At 38.0% G+C, this 22,879-nt stretch overlaps 1 protein-coding gene across 2 annotated transcripts in view; it reads left to right on the top strand.

Moving 5' to 3' along the window:
- The window catches only part of ADGRA3 (adhesion G protein-coupled receptor A3), a 123,709-nt gene that overhangs the window by 92,024 nt on the left and 8,806 nt on the right, over positions 1-22,879 (top strand). For both annotated transcript variants that reach the window (XM_020915663.2, XM_070452090.1), the window contains exons 13-16: positions 3,685-3,898; positions 4,107-4,315; positions 15,061-15,185; positions 16,250-16,373. In XM_020915663.2, the coding sequence (XP_020771322.2) occupies positions 3,685-3,898; positions 4,107-4,315; positions 15,061-15,185; positions 16,250-16,373 (672 nt within the window). The remainder of the gene's footprint in view (positions 1-3,684; positions 3,899-4,106; positions 4,316-15,060; positions 15,186-16,249; positions 16,374-22,879) is intronic.

The raw sequence follows: 22,879 nt of genomic DNA on the forward strand, positions 1-22,879 counted from the left end.
TCAATGGACATTTAGTTGTTTGCATATCTTGACTATTGTGAATAGTGTGCTATAAACATAGGAGTGGAGGTATCTTTTTGAATTTTGTTTTGTTGGATATATGCCCGGGATCATATGGCAAATCTATTTTTTAATTCTTTAAGGAACCTCCATACTGTTTTCCATAGTGACTTCATCAACTTATATTCCCACCAACAGTGTAAGAGGGCTTCCCAAGCCTTTTGAAAAGAAACTTTTCTAATTTAGTAGCTATAATTTATATGTTTTATATCAATTTCCATTTCTGTAATCCATACATTTTATTTTATTTTTTTTAAAGTCACTCTTTTTTCTTTTATTTTAATCCTTTTATATTGTATTAGGTATATATACATTAGATATATATTATATATACATTATTTATATATTATAGATATATACACTATATACATTAGGTATATATATATTTTAAAATGAATATATGCTTAAATGAAATTATTACCTTTGTGTTTTTGTCTTCAGGCGAAGTGGCAAATGTATAGTCACAATAAGTGTATCAAATATGTCCCTTAGTTTTGGATATGCCACATAGCATGTGGAATCATAGTTCCTCACTCAGGGATCAAACCCTCACCCCCTGCATTGGAAGCACAGAGTTTTAACCATTGGACTGCCAGGGATGTCTTCCTTGGTGAATTTTTTCATTAGATTTACAACCTTTCTATAATAAATGATCAGTACTTCTTTTAAAGAGATTAAATATGCAAGTGTTACGTATCTACTATAAAAATATTGTTGATACAGGTGAAATTTGCTTTTCCATCTCCCCTAGGCTACCCCAAGGGACCTATAATTATTATTTGGCAATACTCTTTATTGGACTTTGAAGGATATCTTATAAATTATAAACATGTAACAGCCTTGAATTTGTAGCTCTCATCTCTCAGGGATTTTTCCTTACTACAGAGTTTTTTAGATTTTGTTGTTGGGTTGGTTTTGCCAGTTTAAATTTGTATAGAAAAAAAATTGGACTTGTAGAAACTGTAATTGTCATTTCCTTTTTCAGCTGTCTTTTAGAAAGTAAAGTATGACTTTCTGTATTAAATTAATTTGATTTATCATAAGGAATACTTTCCCAGAGAGCTGTGCTTTGTTTTCAAGTTATTTTGTGATCATAATAGAATTATTTTATGGACTTTTAAATACTTAAGTTTTGATAAATGTCCAGCATGTAACATTTCATCAGGATTTTGACCTTCTAATTAAATCGATCTGTTTATGTTTTTCTGTCTTGGCATGCATCTTTATATACTGAGGATAAATTTATATACTTAATAGAAATTTACTATGTTAGTAAATGAATTGGTAATATCTTTGTTTTCCTATCAAGCTGTATTTGTGAGAATAGTAGAAACCTTATTATATGTTTTCTTAGATGTAATATTTCTACTAAATGTTTTCATGTCATCTGCAATTTAAAAGTAATGTTCACCTATCAATATTCAAACTTCAAAAATGCTTTCAGCAGATATTTATGGTTATCTGCTGTGTTATAACACTGTTTTAAGCACAGTAGTTAAGAACTAATTCCTGAGTCAATCGTTTGCTTCAGTAGAACCTTAAAAATGCCACACAGACTTTCATTAATTTCATAAACAATGGGCTACTTTTATTAATGCTAGTGCCAGGAACAATTATTAACATAGGCAGTCCCAAAATAAATGAGATTATCTACATTCAGAAGTTCTCTCACCCTCCTTAAGAGGAGTAGGCAGTCAGTTAGACTGTGATACTTCAGGACTTTAGTTACACTGTGTGCAGAATGCTGCCTGAGTCCGGAATAGGGAGCAGTGCCTGGAGTGGTGATGTAATTAATCACCCCCAAAAGCCCTATTAATAAAACCTTGCAAAGTCCTTCTCTTCTTGGCCGCCAGCCTTGCGCATCCTGATCCATCCTTTGCAGGAGCAGCAAAACTAACTTACTAAAAATCAGAATCTGAGCAGTTTGAGCTTACCAGGGAAAAGAATCATGGGGCACTTCAGCCAGAGATACTGGCTTGTGCTCAGTGGTATTTAGGAATCAGGGGATGGGGCTTCCCTCGTGGCTTAATGGTAGAGAATCCGCCCGCCAATGCTGAAGACACGGGTTGGATCCCTGATCCAGGCAGATGTCACATGCCGCGGAGCAGCTAAGCTGTGTGCCGCAAGTATCGAGCCTGTGCTCTGGGGCCCGGGAGCTGCCAGTGATGAGCCCGTGGGCCCCAGTTACTGAAGCCTGAACACTATAGAGCCTGTGACCCGGAACGAAGGGAAGCTACTGCAGTGAGAAGCTTAGGCACTGCAGCTGAAGAGGAGCCCCCACTTGCCACAACTGCAGAAAAGCCTGTGTAGCAGCGAAGAGCCAGCATAGCCAAAAATAAATAAGTAAAAAAGAAAAAAAAGCAGGGGATGTCAAAAAGTGATAAACTCGAATCATATATATTATCATATGTGAAATAGATCGCCAGTTCAGGTTCGATGCATGAGACAGGGTGCTCAGGGCTGGTGCACTGGGATGATCCTGAGGGATGGGATGGAGAGGGAGGTGGGAGGGAGGGTCAGGATGGGGAACACATGTACACCCATGGCTGATTCATGTCAGTGTATGGCAAAAACCACCACAATATTGTAAAGTAATTAGCCTCCAATTAAATAAATTAAAAAGTATATATATTTTTCTGTCAATGTGACCCCCTCCCTCCCCCCAAAAAGTGATAAACTCACTGTGGCCCAGTCATAGGTTATGGTGTAGGGAGTGTTAGAGATGAATTTGAGGCAAGGATTTTAGCCAAATTATATGGCATTCTTGAGAATTTTTGGCCGTATTTTCTAAACATTTGGGAGCCACGGTGTTACTTCAACTGAAATAACAACAGATTTGTTGAAGAGGAAATTCTGTTGGCATCATGAACATTGGGTTGGAGACAGAGGTTGATGCCAAGAGAAAGGCTCTGTGATGAGTCCTTTAAATAGGGAAGTTTTTAGATTATTATTTGCCTCCTTGGGGTACAGATTTATTTTTCATTAAATGCCGAATAATTTATAATTTAAAAATCCCTAATAAAGAAATCTGAAGAACATTCAGTGCCCAGCCAGCATTTTCACTTGTTCCTCTTTGTGACTGTTTTTGTAAACCTAATGTGTTTCTGAGTCTAAAGTTCTGTTATGTTTTTGTGTAATTTCTTCTGTTCTTTGACAGTCGGAATCTATCGTAAATCACCTTAAAGTTTTCATAAGCCCAATTAATTATACTCACATTTGTGATATGCTCCCTTTGTGCTTATTCACCATGTTTTGTCATTGTAAAATTCATAGGCAGAGTGATTGCTGAGATCTTCTTCTGTTTAATGCTGTTTACTTCAGCAGTATACAGTATCAGGGGAAAATTCACTTTGAAATAATCCCTTGCTTACTACTTTAATGCTTTGAAATAGAGTTTGCATTTCTCTTGATTTTCTACTTCTTTTGTTCTGCACTGTTATATGATCTTTGTGCATTTCGCTTAATGAATGAATTGTTTTAACTACTAAATCTCACTCATATATTTAAGACCTGTATTCAGCATATAACTGGACAGTATTCATAGCTGTCTAAAATGTTTCTGGTTTTAACCTAAGATGGTAACTTTTCTGTTTTGTTTTGTTTTTTTTTTTAATATATTTTCAGAACACTATTGTGGAGGCTTCTATTCAGCTTCCTCCTTCCCTTTTCTCACCAAAGCAAAAAAGAGAAGTCAGACCAAGTGATGACTCTCTCTATAAGCTGCAACTCATCGCGTTCCGCAATGGAAAGCTTTTTCCGGCCACCGGGAATTCAACAAATTTGGCCGATGATGGAAAACGGCGTACAGTGGTTACCCCCGTGATTCTCACCAAAATAGGTTTGTCTGTGGCATATGTCTTCCCGTAGTCACTGGACCGCACGACTCGATCATTCCCTGCTCCTAAAGATGCTTATTTTTGTTCCTTCTCATTTTAATGAGTCACTAGAGGAAAAAAGATATTTGCAGAATGCCCATTCGGGTATGTTGACATTTAATTGTTCATGAAATTTGTTTCGGAAATATTTTTATTTCCTATTTCCTCCAGATGGTGTGAACGTTGATACCCACCACATCCCCGTTAATGTGACGCTGCGTCGAATTGCGCATGGAGCAGATGCTGTGGCTGCCCAGTGGGATTTCGATCTGCTGAATGGACAAGGAGGCTGGAAGTCAGATGGGTGCCATATACTCTATTCGGATGAAAATATCACCAGCATTCAATGCTACTCCCTTAGTAACTATGCAGTTTTAATGGTATGGCAGTTGTTAATGTTAATGCATAAACACTAAGCATTTGAATTTTTTCCCTATGCATAGTTAAGCTCAAATGATTGTTTTTTTTTTTTTTTAACTTTTAATGTAAATTGCTGCCTTTAATTAAGGAAGAGGTGACATTTGGTGTCATTCTGATTTTAAAGGGAAATAAGTTACTACTTAGTGAAATATATGGGATTGAGTTGGGTATGGGAATTTTCAGTAAACTTTAAGCCAGTCAATTCAACTAGACCTTGATCTTAAAATTGGGAGACATGCTGTCCAACTCTTAATCAAGAGCGATTCATTTGCCCAAAGATACACAGTAAACGGGGCTTCCCTGATGGTTCAGCTGGTAAAGAATCCACCTGCAATGCGTGAGACCTGGGTTCGATCCCTGGGTTGGGAAGGTCCCTTGGAGAAGGGAAAGGCTACCCACTCCAGTATTCTGGTCTGGAGAATTCCGTGGACTGTGTAGTCCATGGGGTCGTGAAGAGTCGGACACGACTGAGCAACTTTCACTTTCTTCACACAGTGATGGGGCTTCCCTGGTGACTCAGATGGTAAACAATATGCGTGCAATACAGGAGACATGGGTTCGATCCCTGGGTCAGGAAGATCCCATGGAGAAAGGGGTGGATATGCATTCCAGTATTCCTGCTTGGAGAATTCCATGGACAGAGGAGCCTGGCGGGCTACAGTCCATGGGGTAGCAACATCAGGCACAACTGAGCGGCTAACACTTTCACTTTCACACAATGAATAGTGAGAGATTTTCCTACTTTGCTATTTAGTGCCTCATCCCACTACACATCATAATTTTTTAGATTCCTTTTGTATTTAGAGTAATGGTGATAATTTCAGTTTAGTTGCTGCAAGCAGCAGCACTGACGCAAATGTCTTCAATTTTAATGCTAATCAAGTTAATGTTTTCTGTTATTTACTATTTTTGTGTTTATTAATCTTTTGTGAAATAGCTAGTTATTAACGTATCTTTTTATTAATGAATCATTTATGTGAATCTGATCTGTTGAGTTGATAATTATGAAATTAGCTGTGCTAGTTTTTATTGCATATTGTGGTTATTCTAAGATACTAACATCCTGAAGCATGTATGCATGCATTTAGAGCAGAGTGGAAGAAATTACTGATGAACATGAAGGACGTTTTTTAGCAATGGCTTGAGGCTAGCCTGGGAGTAAGGACGCTTCCGTTTTGATTTCTGCCACCAGCTCTGAATCTGTTATCTAGACAACATTTTATCAAAGCACCAAATAATCTTGAAACATGATATTTGCTCTAAGTGAATTTTCTTTTCTTAAAACTACAAAAGAGCATTTTCACTGGAAATGGTCTTGAAGCATGCTTTAATTGAAGTAGATTTTCTTCAGCTTTATATTTTGGTTTTCTCTTTGCTCCTCAAATTAGGCTACCTACCTAGTGTCCCGAACAGGCAGAGGAGTAAGTAGATTATCAAGCAGGGCAGAAAGATTAATGTGTGTGTGATTTAACCCAGCAGACAATGGGTGGGGTCTACACTAGGAAAGGACTCAGCTGTGTTGATGTAAGTCATCTCTCCTTTTGGGTTTAGTGTTAATAGTATAGGAATCTCTTCACAAATAGATGTTTGAGTTCTTTAAGTCTAAGTCTGGTTTCTGTAAGTTCACATTTTATTGTTTTATAGTCAGCTTTCAAAGAATGCTTGAAGCAGTAATTAAAATATGAAGCATTTACTCTTTCAGTTTGAAGGTATTTTCTCATTCAGGTTTTGATTATAAAATAACGTGGAAACGAGAAGTACTGAAGGAGAAATAAGAGAGATGTAGCATCATTTTCCTGGAGAATCCCAGGGACGGGGGAGCCTGGTTGGGCTGCCGTCTTTGGGGTCGCACAGAGTCGGACACGACTGAAGCGACTCAGCAGCAGCAGCAGCAGCATCATTTGAAATTTTTTTAGTAGTTAACTAGAAAAAGTTGGGCAAGAGAAATGAACTGCAGACACACAACGAAAGGCATTTTATAAGCTTCAGTGTTTAAGACAAGATAATATACCATGTGAAACTTTTATTTTTATTTAATACCAGTTAAAACATCTATTTTTGAACTTCCGAGCTGTTCTTCTCCACAGTTTAAATTAGTATAATCCTTTTCTTGAAGGAATAAGCTATTCTTTTATCTTTCATACTTTTAATCTTTTAAAAAATGTAATACACAATTCTTAAAGCTAAAATACAGCACTTTTTTTTTCTATTTTCAAAGAATATCCTTTCTCTTTTCTTAAATATAACTGTGCCACCTAGAGGTAGCAAGGTGAAAAGGATTTGAAATTGTTGACAAAATTGTCCGTTAGTATACGGCATTTTTAGAGTTGCTGATGAAACACGAAGGCAAAGTTAATGAAATCATACCTACTCTTAAATAAAGTCATGTCTGAGTTAGGAAACATAGCTTTAAAAATTGGAAGTCAACATCTTTTTTTCTTTGCCTGACACCGTTTTGAATAATAGATAAAATCCTATTTTTTTTGGAGAACTGCTTTAATGTAGGATTTTATTTAGCAAGTCTAAATTCCTTTATTGGCAGCTAGCTCATAAAGCTTTTCCTGCTGTGAATTTTTTAAAAAAATGTGTATTTAGGAAATGAAATGAAAAGAATATATTTGTTTGAAAATCTCAAATAGATATCCATAGTTCTAGACAGATAACATAGGTCAGTAGGTATCCTGCAATAACCATTTATATTCCAGGTTCTCAGAGGAAAAGTTAGGTAGAAATTGAGTTTATTTGAATTATGTGATCAAAAATAACCAGTTGACCAGAGGTCAGTAGGGAACAAACAAACTTAATGAGGAGGGCCAAATTATTCATGGTAGTACTTACTATTTAATTGGTATTAGTAGTGAAGATAAAATAACCACTATATCTTGATTCTCCTTTGTTATTATATTCACCTAGAAACACATGAAACCAGAGAGCACTCATTTGTTTTTACATCTCTAGTCTTTTTTCAAGGCAAACTGTGGTTTCATTTACTCTATAATTGAACATGAATGTTAGCATTGTTTATATAATTCTTAAGTAGGTATTATACTCACATGGATCAAATGTTTGAATTATTTCTAATGTACAGTGAGAAATTAAACTGACACTCTATTGTCTCTTCTCCACAGAATAGATAACCTTAATCATTTTTTTTACACATTATTGAAGGACTTTCACATATATTACAACAAAATGGATACATAATCCTATTTTCTTACATTTTTATATGAAGGTAGCATGCCTGTCTCCATGAAGCAGTATATCTTATGTCAAGGATGGTGATAACCATGGAACAATATATCTTAACACTGATGACGCTGCCTTCTGTTGGTGATGTTCTTAGGATGATATGAGGGTAGTGATGGCAGTGGTTAGTTTTTATTAAGTACTTAATGCACTGGGTTCTCTTAAATCTTTACCTACATTAACCTATTTGGTCATCATAACCACATCATGAAATGTGGCGCTACTATTATTACCCCCAGTTTACAGATGGAGAAACCAAGGAAGTGAAGGACCATGACCAGGTTGATAAAGGTAGTTAGTGTAGAGTTGGAGTTCAGACTCCACAAATGTCTTTTTAATCCCACTACTGGATTTCCTTTCTGAAAACTTCAGTGTTAGAGAGCTTTCTCATTCTTTTTTGTCTCTGAATATTACTTTATGACCTCATCATCATTTATTTGGGCATTTCTCTATATTGTTTGTTTCTAATAATGTCTGTGTATAGAATGGTTTTACACATTAGAAAATTTGTATCATAAATTATCTGAAGTAGAATTGATAAAGGGAAACCAAAACTTTTCCTTTTTTCATTAAATTGAGCTATTGATTGATGTTCATAGATCTTAACTATATAGCTTAGTGGTATTTTTACCTGTGAACCTACATGTTTAGCTGCCATCAAGATAAAGACTTTTGTTTGAGCATTCAGAAGCTCTGGTATGTTTCTTTCTAGTAAATTTTCACTGTCATTTCAAGAAATAGCCTTCTGATGTGTATTACTAGATAAGTTTCATCTGTTCTTTAATTCCATATAATTGGAATTGTATAGCATGCACTCTTTGTATCTGGTTTCTTTCCCATCATTATGTCTGTGATATTCATCTTTGTTTTTACATGTGGTAGCAGGTTATTGTTTTTTCTTTTTCCTTCATAATAGGCCATTTTGTGGGCTTCCCAGGTGGTGCTAGTGGTAAAAGGACCTGACCGCCAATGCAGAAGATGTAAGAGACGTGGGTTCAATCCCTGGGTCAGGAAGATTTCCTGGAGGAAGGCATAGCAACCCACTCCAGTATTATTGCCTGGAGAATCCCATGGATAAAGGAGCCTGGTGGGCTATAGTCCATGGAATCACAAAAGGTTGGACACGACTGAAGCAACTTAGCATACACACAGGTCATGGTATGAAGATATCAGAATTTGTGCATTGATGGATTTTTGAGTTGTTGCAAGGTTCTGGATATCAAGAAAAAACTGCTGTAAATATTTGTGGATGGTGACTGCAGCCATGAAATTAAAAGATGCTTGCTTTTTGGAAGGAAAGCCATGACAAGTCTAGACAGTGAGTTAAAAAGCAGAGACATCTCTTTGCTGACAAAGGTCTGTCTAGTCAAAGCTATGGTTTTTCCAGTAGTCAGGTATGGATGTGAGAGTTGGACCATACAGAAATCTCAGTCCTGAAAAATTGATAATACTTTTGAACTGTGGTGCTGGAGAGGTCTCTTGAGAGTCCCTTGGATAGCAAGAAGATCAAACCAGTGAATCCTAAAGGAAATCAACATTGAATATTCATTGGAAGGACTGAAGCAGAAGCTCTAATACTTTGGCCAACTGATGTGAAGAGCCAACTCAATGGAAAAGAGCCTGATGCTGGGAAAGATTGAGGGCAGGAGGAGAAGGAGGTGACAGAGGATGAGATGGTTGGATGGCATCATTGACTCAATGGACATGAGTTTGAGCAAACTGTGGGAGATAGTGAAGGACAGGAAAGCTTAGCATGCTACAGTCCATGCGGTTGCAAAGAGTCAGACACGACTGAGTAACTGAACAACAACAAAATATTTATGAACATGTTTTTTGATGGACATGTGCATACAGGAGTGGGATTGCTAAGTTGTAGGCATCTGTATGCTGTGAGAAGTAATGCCATGCAAATGATCAAACTGGTTTTAATGGTTTACAGTCTCACCAGTAATGAGTGTTAATTGCTCTATATCCTTGCCGGTGCTTGGTATTCTCGATCTTTAGTTTTGGTCTTCTGGTGGCTGTGCTGTGATAGATCATTGTGGTTTTAATTTTTTAAGTTTTTTCAGTTTTTAAATTTTTTAAAAATTTAAATATTTTTAAAATATTAAAAAAATAAAAAAAAATTTTGTTTTTCTTTGGTAACTGATAATACTGAGTACCTCTTCATTTTCATATTACAGCTTGGGTAGCCCTTTGGTGAAGTTATTACTCAAATCTTACGTATTTTTAATTTGATTGTCTGTTGCTTTGTTACTGGCTTATAGGAATTCTTCATGAACTCTGAATAGGAGCTCTTTGTTAGATGTATGTGTTGCAAAAATCTCCCAGTCCATGACTTGTTTTAATCAATTCAGGCTGCTACAACAGAGTATCACAGACTAGCTCATTTACAAACAGAAGAAATTTTTTTTTTTTCTCATAGTTTAGGAGGCTTAAGTCCATGATCAAGAAGCTAGCAGATTCTTTGTCTAGTGAAGGCCTGCTTCCTGTTTCATAAATGCTGTCCTTTCTCTGTATCCTCTTGTGGTGGAGGGGGCAGGGGAACTCTCAGGTGTCTCTTTTATAAAAGGACACTAATCCTGTTTATAAGGGCTCCACTCTTATGACCTAATCACCTCTTAGAGGCACCACCTCAAGATAATATCACATTGGAGGTTAGGTTTCAACATGTGAATTTTAGCTGGGGGACACAAACATTTAGTCTATGGGCATGCCTTTTCCCTTTTTTTCTTAATGTTGTCTTTTTATAAGCAGAGTTTCTAATTTTTCTAAAACTTTTTAGTAGTTAGTGGTTTTTACGTCCTATTTAAGAAGTCTTTGCTTACCCCCAAATTATGAAGTTATTTTCCTTTATTTGCATTAAGAAGCTTTAAATGTGTTTTATCTTTCACATTTAGGTCTGTGATTCAGTTGGAACTGACTTTTGTGTATGGTGTGTGTTAGGAGGATTAAAATCTTGAAATTATTCCTTGTTTCTTAGGGGAAAAATTGAAAGAAACATAGACATGGTCTCAATTTTTTTAAAGACACATTTTATTTTAAATCTATTCTAAAATTTTATTTTATTGTCAAACTTTTAAAAATACTTATACTCTGACAGAGGGAAACTGAGATTTTTTTCTTTTTCTTCCTTCCATTGTTCAGATCCTGATGAGTTTAAACCATAATTAATTTATAATTATTATTGATATGATGCCAGTGAATTATTTAAAACTGCTAGTGATTTTATATTTAGTAATTCTCAGGCTAAAACTATTGTAAATGTATGAATCTTTATCAGGTAAATAAAAATTTCGAAAGCTCTTCTTCCATTTGTTTGGTTCCTTAATAATAAGTACTTTTGCAGTTTTTAACACACTTTTACATGTTATAATATTCTCTGAATTGGTGCAGTTTATTTTGGTGAACCTTACTTTCCATTTCCTGGCCTGTTGTCTTAAACTTAGTAGTAGTAGTAATAATACTTCATTTGTGTCCGACTCTGCAACCCCATGCACTGTAGCCAACCAGGCTCCTCTGTCCATGGGAGTCTCCAGGCAAGAATACTGGAGTGGGTTGCCATGCCCTCCTCCAGGGGATCTTCCTGACCCAGGGATTGAACACACGTCTCCGCTTTGCCCGCTAGCGCCACCTGGGAAGCCCTTTCTTAAACTTTGCACCATGTATAACATCACCCTTTAGTGATGGACTGTGGTTTAATAAGCACCAGAGGCAGACTTTTCCTATGTTATGTATCACGATATTGCAAATGTGAATGCCACTTTTTACTTTTCTTCCATGGGTGTCTCCTAGTGGCCATTTATGGACAATGTGTTTGGTAATTTTTTTGTAATGGAAGTGATTTGATTTATAAAAAGACAATGAAAGCAAGAATCATGGGTTTCTGTGAAATTAAAGAGATTGAAGCCTTTTGATATGTGTCTCTCTGAACAGGTAGATTTTTTTTCAGTAGAGGTATAATTGACATACAACATCTTATTAGTTTCAGGTATACAATGTAATGATTCAGTATTTGTGTATGTTACAAAATGATCGCCACAATAAGTCTAGTTAACATCCATCAGTATACAGTTACAAGTTTTTTCTCTTATGGCAAAAACTAGCTTTACTCTTTGAGCAGCTTTCAGACTTCTATATTATTAGTAACTGTAGTCCCTTGCTGCATCTGCAAGGCTTCATTTATTCTGTATCTGGAAACCTGTACTTGTGGACTCCTTTCATCTCTGCTTTTGTTACAGTATCACAAAGCCTCTGTTTGTTGATGGATATAATTGAAAATAATTTTGACTTAAGATTTCTACTTTACCTCTTCTGTTTTAGTCTTTAACTTCTCTTAACTTCTTTCCTATCCTGATCTTCTCAGTTGTCTTATACGGCCTTAAATTCTCTTATATTTTGTCGTCAAGATACAAGATCAAGTTTTTATTAACTTGATTTGGCTCCTTTACACCAGGCAGGGAGTCTGCAAACCCTGGCAAATATTTGATCCACAGGCCTGTTCCAGTCAGCTCTCGTTTGTTTGTTTGATATTCTAAATGCTGGAAAGCTAGAAGTGGTTTCCAAGTTTTAATGGTTATATTTTAAGTGGTTAATAAGTACCTGCATAATAGCCTCAGTTTTGCTTTTGGCCTGCAAAGCCTGAGCTCTTTACTCTCTGGCTCTTCACACCTTGCCAGGGATTCCCTTTCATTTGGAAAGGTCTGTTTGTTGTGACAACAAAAATGCCCCTCCGCAACAGTCTAGTACTTGCTCCTTCCTCCAGGACTACTTTGGAGTTTTAACAGTCTGGGTACTCTGTGTCGACATCCAGCTTCCTGCTCATGCTATGTCACATTCATTGCCTTTTGAAAAAACTGAGTTCTTTTAACCATGCGGCTGCTGCTGCTGCTGCGTCACTTCAGTCGTGTCCGACTCTGTGTGACCCCGTAGGCAGCAGCCCACCAGGCTCCCCTATCCCTGGGATTCTACAGGCAAGAACACTGGAGTGGGTTGCCATTTCCTCCTCCAGTGCATGAAAATGAAAAGTGAAAGCGAAGCCACTCAGTCGTGTCCGACTCACAGCGACTCCATGGACTGCAGCCTACCAGGCTCCTCCATCCATGGGATTTTCCAGGCAAGAGGACTGGAGTGGGTTGCCATTGCCTTCTCTGCTTTTAACCATAAATATTGTATAAGATGTAAGAACTGAACTGGCACTTTGTCTGATGTTTTGCTGGATAATATCCAGCTACCTGTGTTTTGCTATTCTCTGCAAAGGCCTGTGGAAGGCAGGCATACACAGGTTCTGCCCCTTCCCCAGACCCTGCCAGATGGGATGACTGTGATGTCTCCGTTTTACTGTGGGGTAACTACCCCAGATCATATAGCTAGTGGTGGCAAAGTATTCTTGAACATTTCCTGAAGGATTGGAAAACAGGCAGTGCATAGAAAGAGTGAAGAGACCACATCCTAGGCACTGAAAGTTTGTCCTCAATTATTTGGTCTCCATGGGAATAGAAGCTTTTCATAGAAACGAGGGAGAATCTGTCTACTCCAGCTAGTGTCTAACTGGCTCTCATTGCCCCAGTCTTCTTTGAATATCTCTTCTAACATTCTGGATTTTTAGCAGAATGCAAGTATTGATGCATTGAAACTGTTTTCCATAGACTAGTCCCATGGGCATCTTACAAGGACAAGTTGTTGAGAATGGTGGCTGTGGGTTTCTATCTTGTATTTTACCTTTTAGGTCTTAGTTTATAGACCGTCAGCCCCCAAGGGATCCTGTGTTTCCCTGAATACTCGGTACTTGGCATAGTGCCTGGCCACGGTGGTCACCCAGTTGGCATTTATCAAATACGTAGATGAAGTGCAGGCTTGTGACTCCTCTGACTGTGGGCTGGAGTGGAGTTTCCCCTGTTGTAACTCCAGTTTCTCATTAACTCTGACTTTTGTCAGGCTTTGTGGCCTCTGTTAGTCATTTGTTATCAGTGAGGGACTTGTGACGGTGTTCTGATGGATCTTTCTGGGTGTGTAATTACGCCCTGTTGACCACTGATGCTTCCCAGGAAAAGGCGCTGCTTCCTTCCCTGCTTCTTCCCTGGTGAGCCATCCTCAGTGTTCGTGTCCCTGTCACCCATTCCCTCCTGTCTTCATCATCTTGGTGTTTCTAGTTTCAAGAATTATCTTAATAATTTTGTGACTAGACGTGCATCCCACTGTGAACCGCTTCCCACGTCTAGCTGTCATTTTGTAGCTTTCAGAATCAGTTTAGAAGGAGAATTTGGTGACAGGGCCTGGTGAACCTGCAGCTTTGTCTCCTGATGCCCTGGTTGTCTGGCGTGGTGTCTGGGGCCCAGGGAGAGACATCTTCCAAGCCTGCCCCAGGCCTTTGTCAGGAAGGAAGCCTTCAGGTGAATGATGTTTTCATTTTAGGAGGTCACTGACTGCTTTGTTTTAGGGAGCAGAGCCTTGGCAGCCACAAACTCTTTCAGATCTGATCTTCCCAGCCCTTACCCTCTTTGTGCCTCAGTTATTCAAGCTATAAAATGGGACTAACAATATACCTAGTTTATAGGGTTATTCTGTGTAGGGTGCTGGCATGGTGCCTGGTTTATGATAAATGCTCTGTGAGTGATCTGCTGTTATTATTATTTATTATTACTGATATTTGATCTCTAAGTTCTCAGTCACAGGCCTGCCCTTATGTTGATCAAACATTTGTTGTGATCTCATTGTGTGTCTGAGGATTCTTTGACTTCTCAGCTCTTCTAGAGCATAAATCATGGGTAAGCATCACATCCCTGTCCTTTCCACAGTGTCTGGCCCATTCATATTTATTGAACTTGACTGTGGGAGGTTAGGCTTTATTGACTTGGAGATACTACTGTCTTGTACCTTATTAGCTGGTGAATGTGCGGAGTGATACATTGGGTGAAAGTGAAGTGTTAGTCTCTCAGTCACTTCTGACTCTTTGCAACCCCATGGACTGTAACCCACCAGGTTTCTCTGTCCATGGGATTCTCCAGGCAGAATACTGGAGTGGGTTGCCATTTCCTTCTCTAGGGGATCTTCCTGACTGAGGAATCGAACCTGGGTCTCCTGCATTCTTTACCATCTGAACCACCAGGGAAACCGAGGGCATTAAAAAGACTGAAGTCTCTGGTTGACCTTCTAAATCACTGCTTTCCCTCTCCACTCCCCTCAAAGGAGAGTCAGTGTTCACATTTATAAAGCAGATGGCCCATGGTAAGAAGAGTATGTGTGCATGTGTGTGTATATACATACCACATGAGTAGTTAACACCGTGGGAGGGCATAGTAATGTGTGAGGAAAATAGCGTGAAACACAGCCCTTGGATACAATGAGGAGATCCAAGGGGCAGAGTTCTCTTAATCGGTATATTTTAGTCCCTGAGAAAATCCCAGCAACTCTGTCCAGAGAAGCAGTCCTAGAATAATGCTTTCGTTTTTCCCTTCAGGATCTGACGGGGTCCGAACTCTACACCCAGGCGGCCCAGCTCCTGCACCCCGTGGTCTACACTACTGCTGTTATTCTTCTCTTGTGCCTCTTAGCGGTCATCGTCAGTTACATGTACCATCACAGGTAAGAAAGAAGACTGACTACAGAGGCCTGTGGACATCATTCCACATGTAATTAGGATAAAATTTTATCCTAATTTTATACCGTGCTGTCCTTCCAAAGGACGGACAGTTATTTCAGAATACCCCCAGGCCTTCTTCATGCAAGTCAAGACATAAATAATTAGTGCACGTGGTAATAAACTCATCTTCTACAGCATTCAGTCATCCTGCTGGGTTTGTACCTGGCAAAGAACGTGGGAAGTATGTGTTGGGGAGTGGGGCATGGGGATGAGGTAAAGTGGAGCCTGGTTACCTGCAGAGGTGTCTTCCAGAACCAGACTGGTATTATTTCTATTTCATAAATTTTTTCCTGTTGTGATAGTCTCTTTTACAGATGGCATTTAAGAAAGCTTGTGGCATTTAAGTGTGGGATATGGTTTTTGTTAATTAGAGGCAAAGGTACAGAAATTTTTATTTTATGGTGAGATATAATGAACTGAAAGGATTTGCTAAGTAGAAATACACTTTCAAGAGGTTTTGCTAGAATGTATTTTCCTCTTTAAGCTGGACATATATGACATTTCTTGACATTTAGTTAGGAAACAAGGAGATTTTGATATAAAAAAGAAAGACTTGAGCATTTCATTATGAAAGGCCACGAGGAAATGCATTGGTTGTTTAGACCGTGTTATCTTAGTAGGTCAGGAAAAATAGAGATTGGCATCTTGCAGAAATTTCTGGGAAGCAAAACAAGTAATCCATCTGTCATAAGACATAACTAACAAAAGTGGACATATTTCTTATTATGGAGAATTTGTGTAGCCTTTAGTGGATGTAGTAGTTCCATTTAACTTGTCTTTTTTAGTGTATAAAGTTAAATGTTAAGAAACTGTATTGTGTTGAGGGATTTCTTAAAACCCGTGTGTGTGTGTATGTGTGTGTGTGTGTGTGTGTGTGATAGTATGTTTTAATAACATGTTTACACATTTACATTTGGCTTTGTATGAGTTAGGTATGTTAACTTGGAGATGTCCAGCTTCAAGTATATTAACCTGAGTATTAATTTTTTCCCTTTTCTTTTAACAGTTTGATTAGAATCAGTCTCAAAGGCTGGCACATGCTTGTGAATTTGTGCTTTCATATTTTTCTGACCTGTGTGGTCTTTGTGGGAGGAATAAGTCAAACTAGAAATGCCAGCGTCTGCCAAGCAGTAAGTGAAAAAATAAAAAAAATAAACTGGTATTAAAAAGTAATTTCATATGTTTCATTAACTGTAAAGGGAAAATTGTTTCTTTAAAGCTGTTTTTCTTTAGCTAATTAAAGTTAACCTGAATGTTACTTAAATAATTCAGCAGTATACTTCAAGTTCTGAATTATTATTTCACAACTGGATATATGACTTATGGAGCTTGTCTTTTTATCTTTGGGAATTTTGTGCTACTTGTTATATCTGTTATAATGACAAACATTGAATTTTTAAAATTTATAAAATTCTGATAGAGCTGAAAGAAGTAACATTTTCTGACAGGATTTTAAAAATTATTTTATCTATTTATGGAAGTAGGAATTATAAAAATTTTAACTAAGATATAAAAACAAGAAACTTCCTAGGTGTGGTAAATATGAAGAATTTAAAAATCTTTAACTCTTAATTTCAAGTAAATGATTATATATGTAGCATTAGTAAGCAGTATTCTTATAGTTTAAGTATAAAAAAGCAAAACTTCTTAATATACGAGTAGGAAATACATAAAATTGTATTTATTTGCATATTATTTTCTATATGTGTCAAAGCAAACAGTCTCACATAGAAATTCAGAGTTCAGACTACCTGGATTTGGATGTCAATTCTGCTTTTTCCAGTGTTTTTATGGGCAGTTTGTTTAACTTTTTTTAATTGCAGATAATGAGATCTACCCTCTTAACCAATTTCTAAGTGTGTTGTATGGTGATTAACTCTAAGGACGTACAGATCTTTCGAACTTGACATTTTATGTGGCTGAAACTAGACCCATGAAACCGCTACCTCCTGTATCCCTTCCCCTCACCTCCTGGCCCCACCATCTACTTTCTGTCTTTGTGAGCTTGACTTCATAAATACCTTATATAAGTGGAATCATGCAGTACTTTTCCTTCCATGATTAACTTATTTCATTTAACATAATATCCTCAAGGTTCATTCATGTTGTAGTATGTGACAGGATTTCTTGCTTTTTAAGACTGAATACATATGTCATTGTATGTATACACCACATTTTCTTTATCCATTCATCTATCAATAGACATTTAGATTGTTTCCAGCTCTTGAATGTTGTAACACTGCCGTGAACATAGGACTACAATATGATCCTGATGTCAATATTTAATATTTCTGTGTCTCAATTTTCTCACCTGTAAGTTGGGAATAATAGTTGAGTTGTTGTCAAATGATGTGACTATTTACATTAGAAAAGCTAAAGTAATTTACAGATAAATTATTAGAAAAATAGAAGAACTTAGTTTCCTATGTATGTATTTTTTTAATGTAGTTTAATATACAAAAATGTGCTTCTAGTATGCAGAAATGTAACCAAGAGAAAACATAATGAGAAGGTAATATTTATGTAGTATCAAAAAATGTTAAGTACTTAGAAATAATAAAAGATATTTAAGATTTGCAGGTAAAATTTCAATGTATATTAAAGAACACCTAAATAAATGGAAAAATACACTAGGTCCAAGGATAGGAAAAGTTAAAGTCAGAGAAGTAGCAGTTCTTTCTAAATTAATCTGTAGATAAGAGAATTTTTCATGAAACTCAATAAAATGGTCTTTAAATTTATATGAAAGTAAAGAAGGACCAATGATAGTTAGGACACTTCTGAAAAATAGTAGATTAGGAAGTCTTATCACCAAACTGTTGAGTCTGTTGGAATTAAAACTGTGGATTAGAGTAGTGATAGATAAATTGACCAACACAGTGGAGTAGCAGCCTTGGAAGCAGACGCATGCAGAGCTTTGGTTTGAGACAGATGTTACGTGTCTCATGGCTAGGTAAAGACAGACCACTGTCCAGTTAAGGGAGCTGGGAAAAATCCATGTGGAAAAAAGATTAAAGTGGATCTGTACTTCATACCATGTTAAAAAAAGTCAACTTTGGGTAGATTAAATATTACAAGTCCAAACAAAAGTGTTAAAATTTATATTAGAAAATATCATAATCCTTGGGATAAGGAGGGATTTCTTAAATATGACTAGAAAAGAAAGGATGTACTTCTGACTAAATTAAAAATAATATCTTTTTCTTAAAAAAATGAAGATTCCTAAGGAAAATGAAAAGACAAGTTCCACATCATAAGACACTAGTCTCAGTACATATGGACTCAGTACAGATGGTAAAGATTCTGCATGCAGTGCGGGAGACCTGGGTTCGATCCCTGGGTTGGGAGGATCCCCTGGAGAAGGGAAAGGCTACCCACTCCAGTATTCTGGCCTGGAGAATTCCATGGACTGTATGGTTCATGGGGTCACAAAGAGTCAGACACGGCTGAGTGACTAAGCACATCACAGCACAAATTCTCAATACATAACCACTGACAGAGCATTAGAATTGAAAAAAATACATATATACATTAAAAACTAATCAGTGAGACTGCCACAAACAGCCCAGTTGGAGAAGTGGTGAGAGTGACAGGCATTTCATAACAGAATAGACAGAGGGCCAGGGTACATAGCATTGGTGGTCACAGAGATGCAAATTCAGATCGCTACCATATTATGCCTTTTCTGTCAGCAAAAATTAAGCCCAGCAGGGCCAAGTATGGAAGAACATGTGGATCCACATATTTTATACATACTGGGTAGGAATATAAGCGGATGACTGTGGGAGGCTTTACCTTCTACAGGTAAACATTCACACAGTCCCACTCCAGGGCTTAGAGTGAGTGCCTGTGAATATTCATAGCAGCACTCTACACCGTAGCAGAAACCTGGAATCCACCCAAGTGCCCATCACTGAGAGAGTGAATGAATAAATGGTGATATTATGCAAGAGTCAAAATTAATGAATTACAACAAGGCATAGCAGTGTGAGTCAGTCTCAGGAATATAAGTGAAAAAAATTAAGGCCCATAAATTACATTCACCCTGGTATCTTTCTTTATGAAGTTAAACATAACTAAAATGAAACAGCATACTTTTAATGAAAATACGTAGGTGTGGTAAAACCGTATAAGAAAGCAAGCAAAGGGATGATAAACAAAGGATAAATGGTGATGATTACCTTGGGTGAAGCGCTTCTTATGTGCTGATACAGGCTTTTGTCAAGATCTTACCTTTTGTCTTATTGATAGATTCGTGGACACTTATTATTAATAACAACTATTTAAGTAACTAAATAAAGGCAGGCCACGCTTGGGTGCTTGGCTCAGTCATTAGAATGTGTCATTAACCTAAGGCTGTTGATGAATCCAATATTTTCTTCATGTAAAGCAGTTTCAAATATGTATGTGTATATATAAGAATTGTTGAGAGAATTAAATGACTCCAGAGTAGCAGGTATACAGTAAGTGCTCAGTAAATGTAAGCTATTACTAAGACTGTTATTGGTATAATTATCTCTTTGCTGTGCAGAATATTCCCCTGTATTAGGGCCATTACGATACATCTGTAATCAAATTTGTTTGAAGCCTACGAGAAGTTAGGTGATGGATCCCAAATCAACTTAATATGTGTACAAAAGATAGTGCTTCTCTTAGTGTTTTCTGCCTTCTTCACCTGGGTGACTGCCAGTTACTTTGTAGGTCTCGGTTTACTGTTTTAGAGATGCAGTCCCTCCACCTCTTCCCCTCATTATCCTCTGCTGCTGATTAACATTCCATAGTGCCTGCAAAACTTTGTAATTGACTGGCATTTACCTATTTGTTGTCCCTGGACTCAGAGCTCTACAGGGATGGGGATTATACCAATTCGATTCACCACAGTTCATCCAAGAATCAGTATAAGACCTGACACGTCGTAGGTGCTCAGCAGATACTGAGTAGATGAACAAAAAAGGCCTCTGTTTGCAAACAGTAGAACTCATTCAACCCTGGAGTTGTTTTGAACATAGACTGTTAGTGTACTCAACACACAATGGTGGTAATAGTCTCAATTCTGTGTAAAAATACTCATTGATTTCTGGAAGTAGACACATAAATTTATTTCACTAAGGAAATGAACAGAAAGAGGCCATGGTAGAAATGACTGCCTTTCATTATCCTGAATGATATTTTATACCATTTCTAGAATGAAAAGGATAGGAAAGTACACTGAGTTTTCAGGGTCTCAAGAATGAATGGCTATTAGGTAAAGAATTACCTAGAAAACTGTGGGGTGGGCAGGCTTCTAGATGTTTTCGTATGTTGTTTTCTTCTGTTTTTTTTTTACAGTGTTCTTCCTCTGTGAAAGACATAGCATCATTCTTATTATTTCTGACTCGGAGATGGCTTGCTTCACTTTATTTTTCTAATCCTTATTCAGTTAGTTGCCAGCAGCGTCTGGCAGAATGGCCTATGTGACTCGTATCGTAACCTCAGTTCAGTTCAGTTGCTCAGTCCTGTCCGACTCTTTGCGACCCATGGACTGCCAGGCTTCCCTGTCCATCACCAACTCCCAGAGCTTGCTCAAACTCATGTTCGTCATGAGCAAACGTAGAGGTGGTGGTTTGTTCATTCAGTTGTGTCTGGGTGTTTGTGACCCCATGGACTGTACGTGCAAGTCTCCTCTGTCCATGGGATTTCCCAGGCAAAAATGCTGGAATGGGTTACCATTTCCTTCTCCAGGGGATCTTCCCAACCCAGAGATCAAACCTGGGTCTCCTGCATTTCAGGCAGATTCTTTACCTACTTAGACACCTGGAAAGCCCCTTAACCTAGTAGGGGCTTCATGTTTCTTCTGCAAAATAATGGGGTGGGCTTATCTTCCATCTCTAAAACTGAACCCTGAAGCATACATCTTCTACATGCATTTCATATGTGCACATGATCAGTGTCGTCTTTGGCATATCTCCCTTTTAGAGCTCATGTATTTTATGAATGGTGTGCATAGGTTCTAAATGCAGTTTCTTCCCTGAAGTAATTGGCTGAGGTTATTAAAGGCCCCACCAGCCAGGCACTTCCCACTCTGGTTCTTGTGTCATCCTTTCTGGGTGGTGCCATGGGTGCATCCTGTAGCCTTGAACTTTCTTTTCCCAAAGGAGCCAAAGGGGAACTGAGAAGTTGAGTGATAGCGTAGAAGAGGCTGTTGACTCAACAGGGTTTGGAAGAGATCCGGGTTCTGGGTCAAGATGTACTGCCAGATTAACTGTGTGACCAATGGTTTTCTGGTCCTTGGTTTCCTAGCTATGCAGTGAAAGGATTTGGCTGCAGATATTTAGGATACCGTGTTGCTCTACCACTCCATGATTTCATCTGTTAACTGTCGTGCCAGCTGACCTTCTCAGGTGTCTTCTGCTCTCTTTTATCCAGAGGACTGCTGCAGGGGCACATAGGATACACAGGGAAAGATTCAATCCATGGATGTTAAGAGCTTTGTACTTGCCAGCTACTGCAAGTGTGTTGTCTTAACTTTCACATTAACCCTAGGAGGTAGTTCTTACTCGTATTTTATTAGTACAGAAATTGAGTCTTAGAGAATTGAAATAACTTGCCCCAAGTCTAGGGCCTTTGGGTGGCAGAGCCCTGATTCAAATGACAGTCTCTTTGAATATTCCTTGCCAATCCCCACCCTTAACACTGCCTTCTTCTTATTGAGGACCAGGATGATGTAATAGAAGAGTCGCAGGCTTTGGGTTTGAGTTGCTGCCCCACCACTGACCATGTGACCTCTGGAGGATGATTTAACTTCTTCCAGCCTCCATCTCCTTGTCTGTAGCACTAAGCAGATGGTGACCCTAAGAGGATAAAATAGGAGCACGTACAAAATTGTCTAATACATTTTGGCGTACATTTCAGGCATTCAGTAGTGGATGCCCTTAATTTTTATATATATTCATATCAGACTGTGAGTATTAAAGATGATTTTTTTGCACACTTGCTGTGTATGCTGCACTGTTGTAGGTTTTGTTGGTGGTTAAAAACCCGTCTGTTAAAATGTCTGGTCTCTGGTATGTGAATGTTTATGGTTAGGTAACATATAAAGTCCAACTCTTCAAGATAATTTTTTGTATCCATTTTGCAGCTTTGAAAATTGATGTCTTGAGGTAAGGTGACTTTCTTAAGTTCTAATCTGTTGCATTTAATGAATCATTTATACGCCCTATAAATTAGATTATTTCCAAACTATTTACAAATTTTCCATATGTATCTGATTTATGTGGCAGAAATTGTGACAGTGAGGTTGTATTTCAAGTATAGCCCACGTGTCTGATGGAGAATAAAATAGGAAGCATGTATGTGTGCTCAGTTGCATCCAACTCTTTGTGACCCCATGGACTGTAGCCTACCTGGCTCCTCTGTCCATGGGGTTTTTCATCCAAGAATGCTGGAGTGGGTTGCCATTCCCTTCTCCAGGAGATCTTCCCAACCTAGGGATCAAACATGCATCTCTTGCATTGGCAGGTGAATTCTTTACTGCTGAGCCACCTGGGAATCCCAAAATAGGGAGGAACTCCTTCCAAAAGATAGGAACACTGTTGCTGCTAGACTAGATCTCAGTGCCTCCTTTATTCCGTCTTATGGAACATTTGGTGATTTGCTT

Source organism: Odocoileus virginianus, chromosome 21 (assembly GCF_023699985.2).
Source record: "Odocoileus virginianus isolate 20LAN1187 ecotype Illinois chromosome 21, Ovbor_1.2, whole genome shotgun sequence".
NCBI classification, from domain to species: Eukaryota; Metazoa; Chordata; class Mammalia; order Artiodactyla; family Cervidae; genus Odocoileus; species Odocoileus virginianus.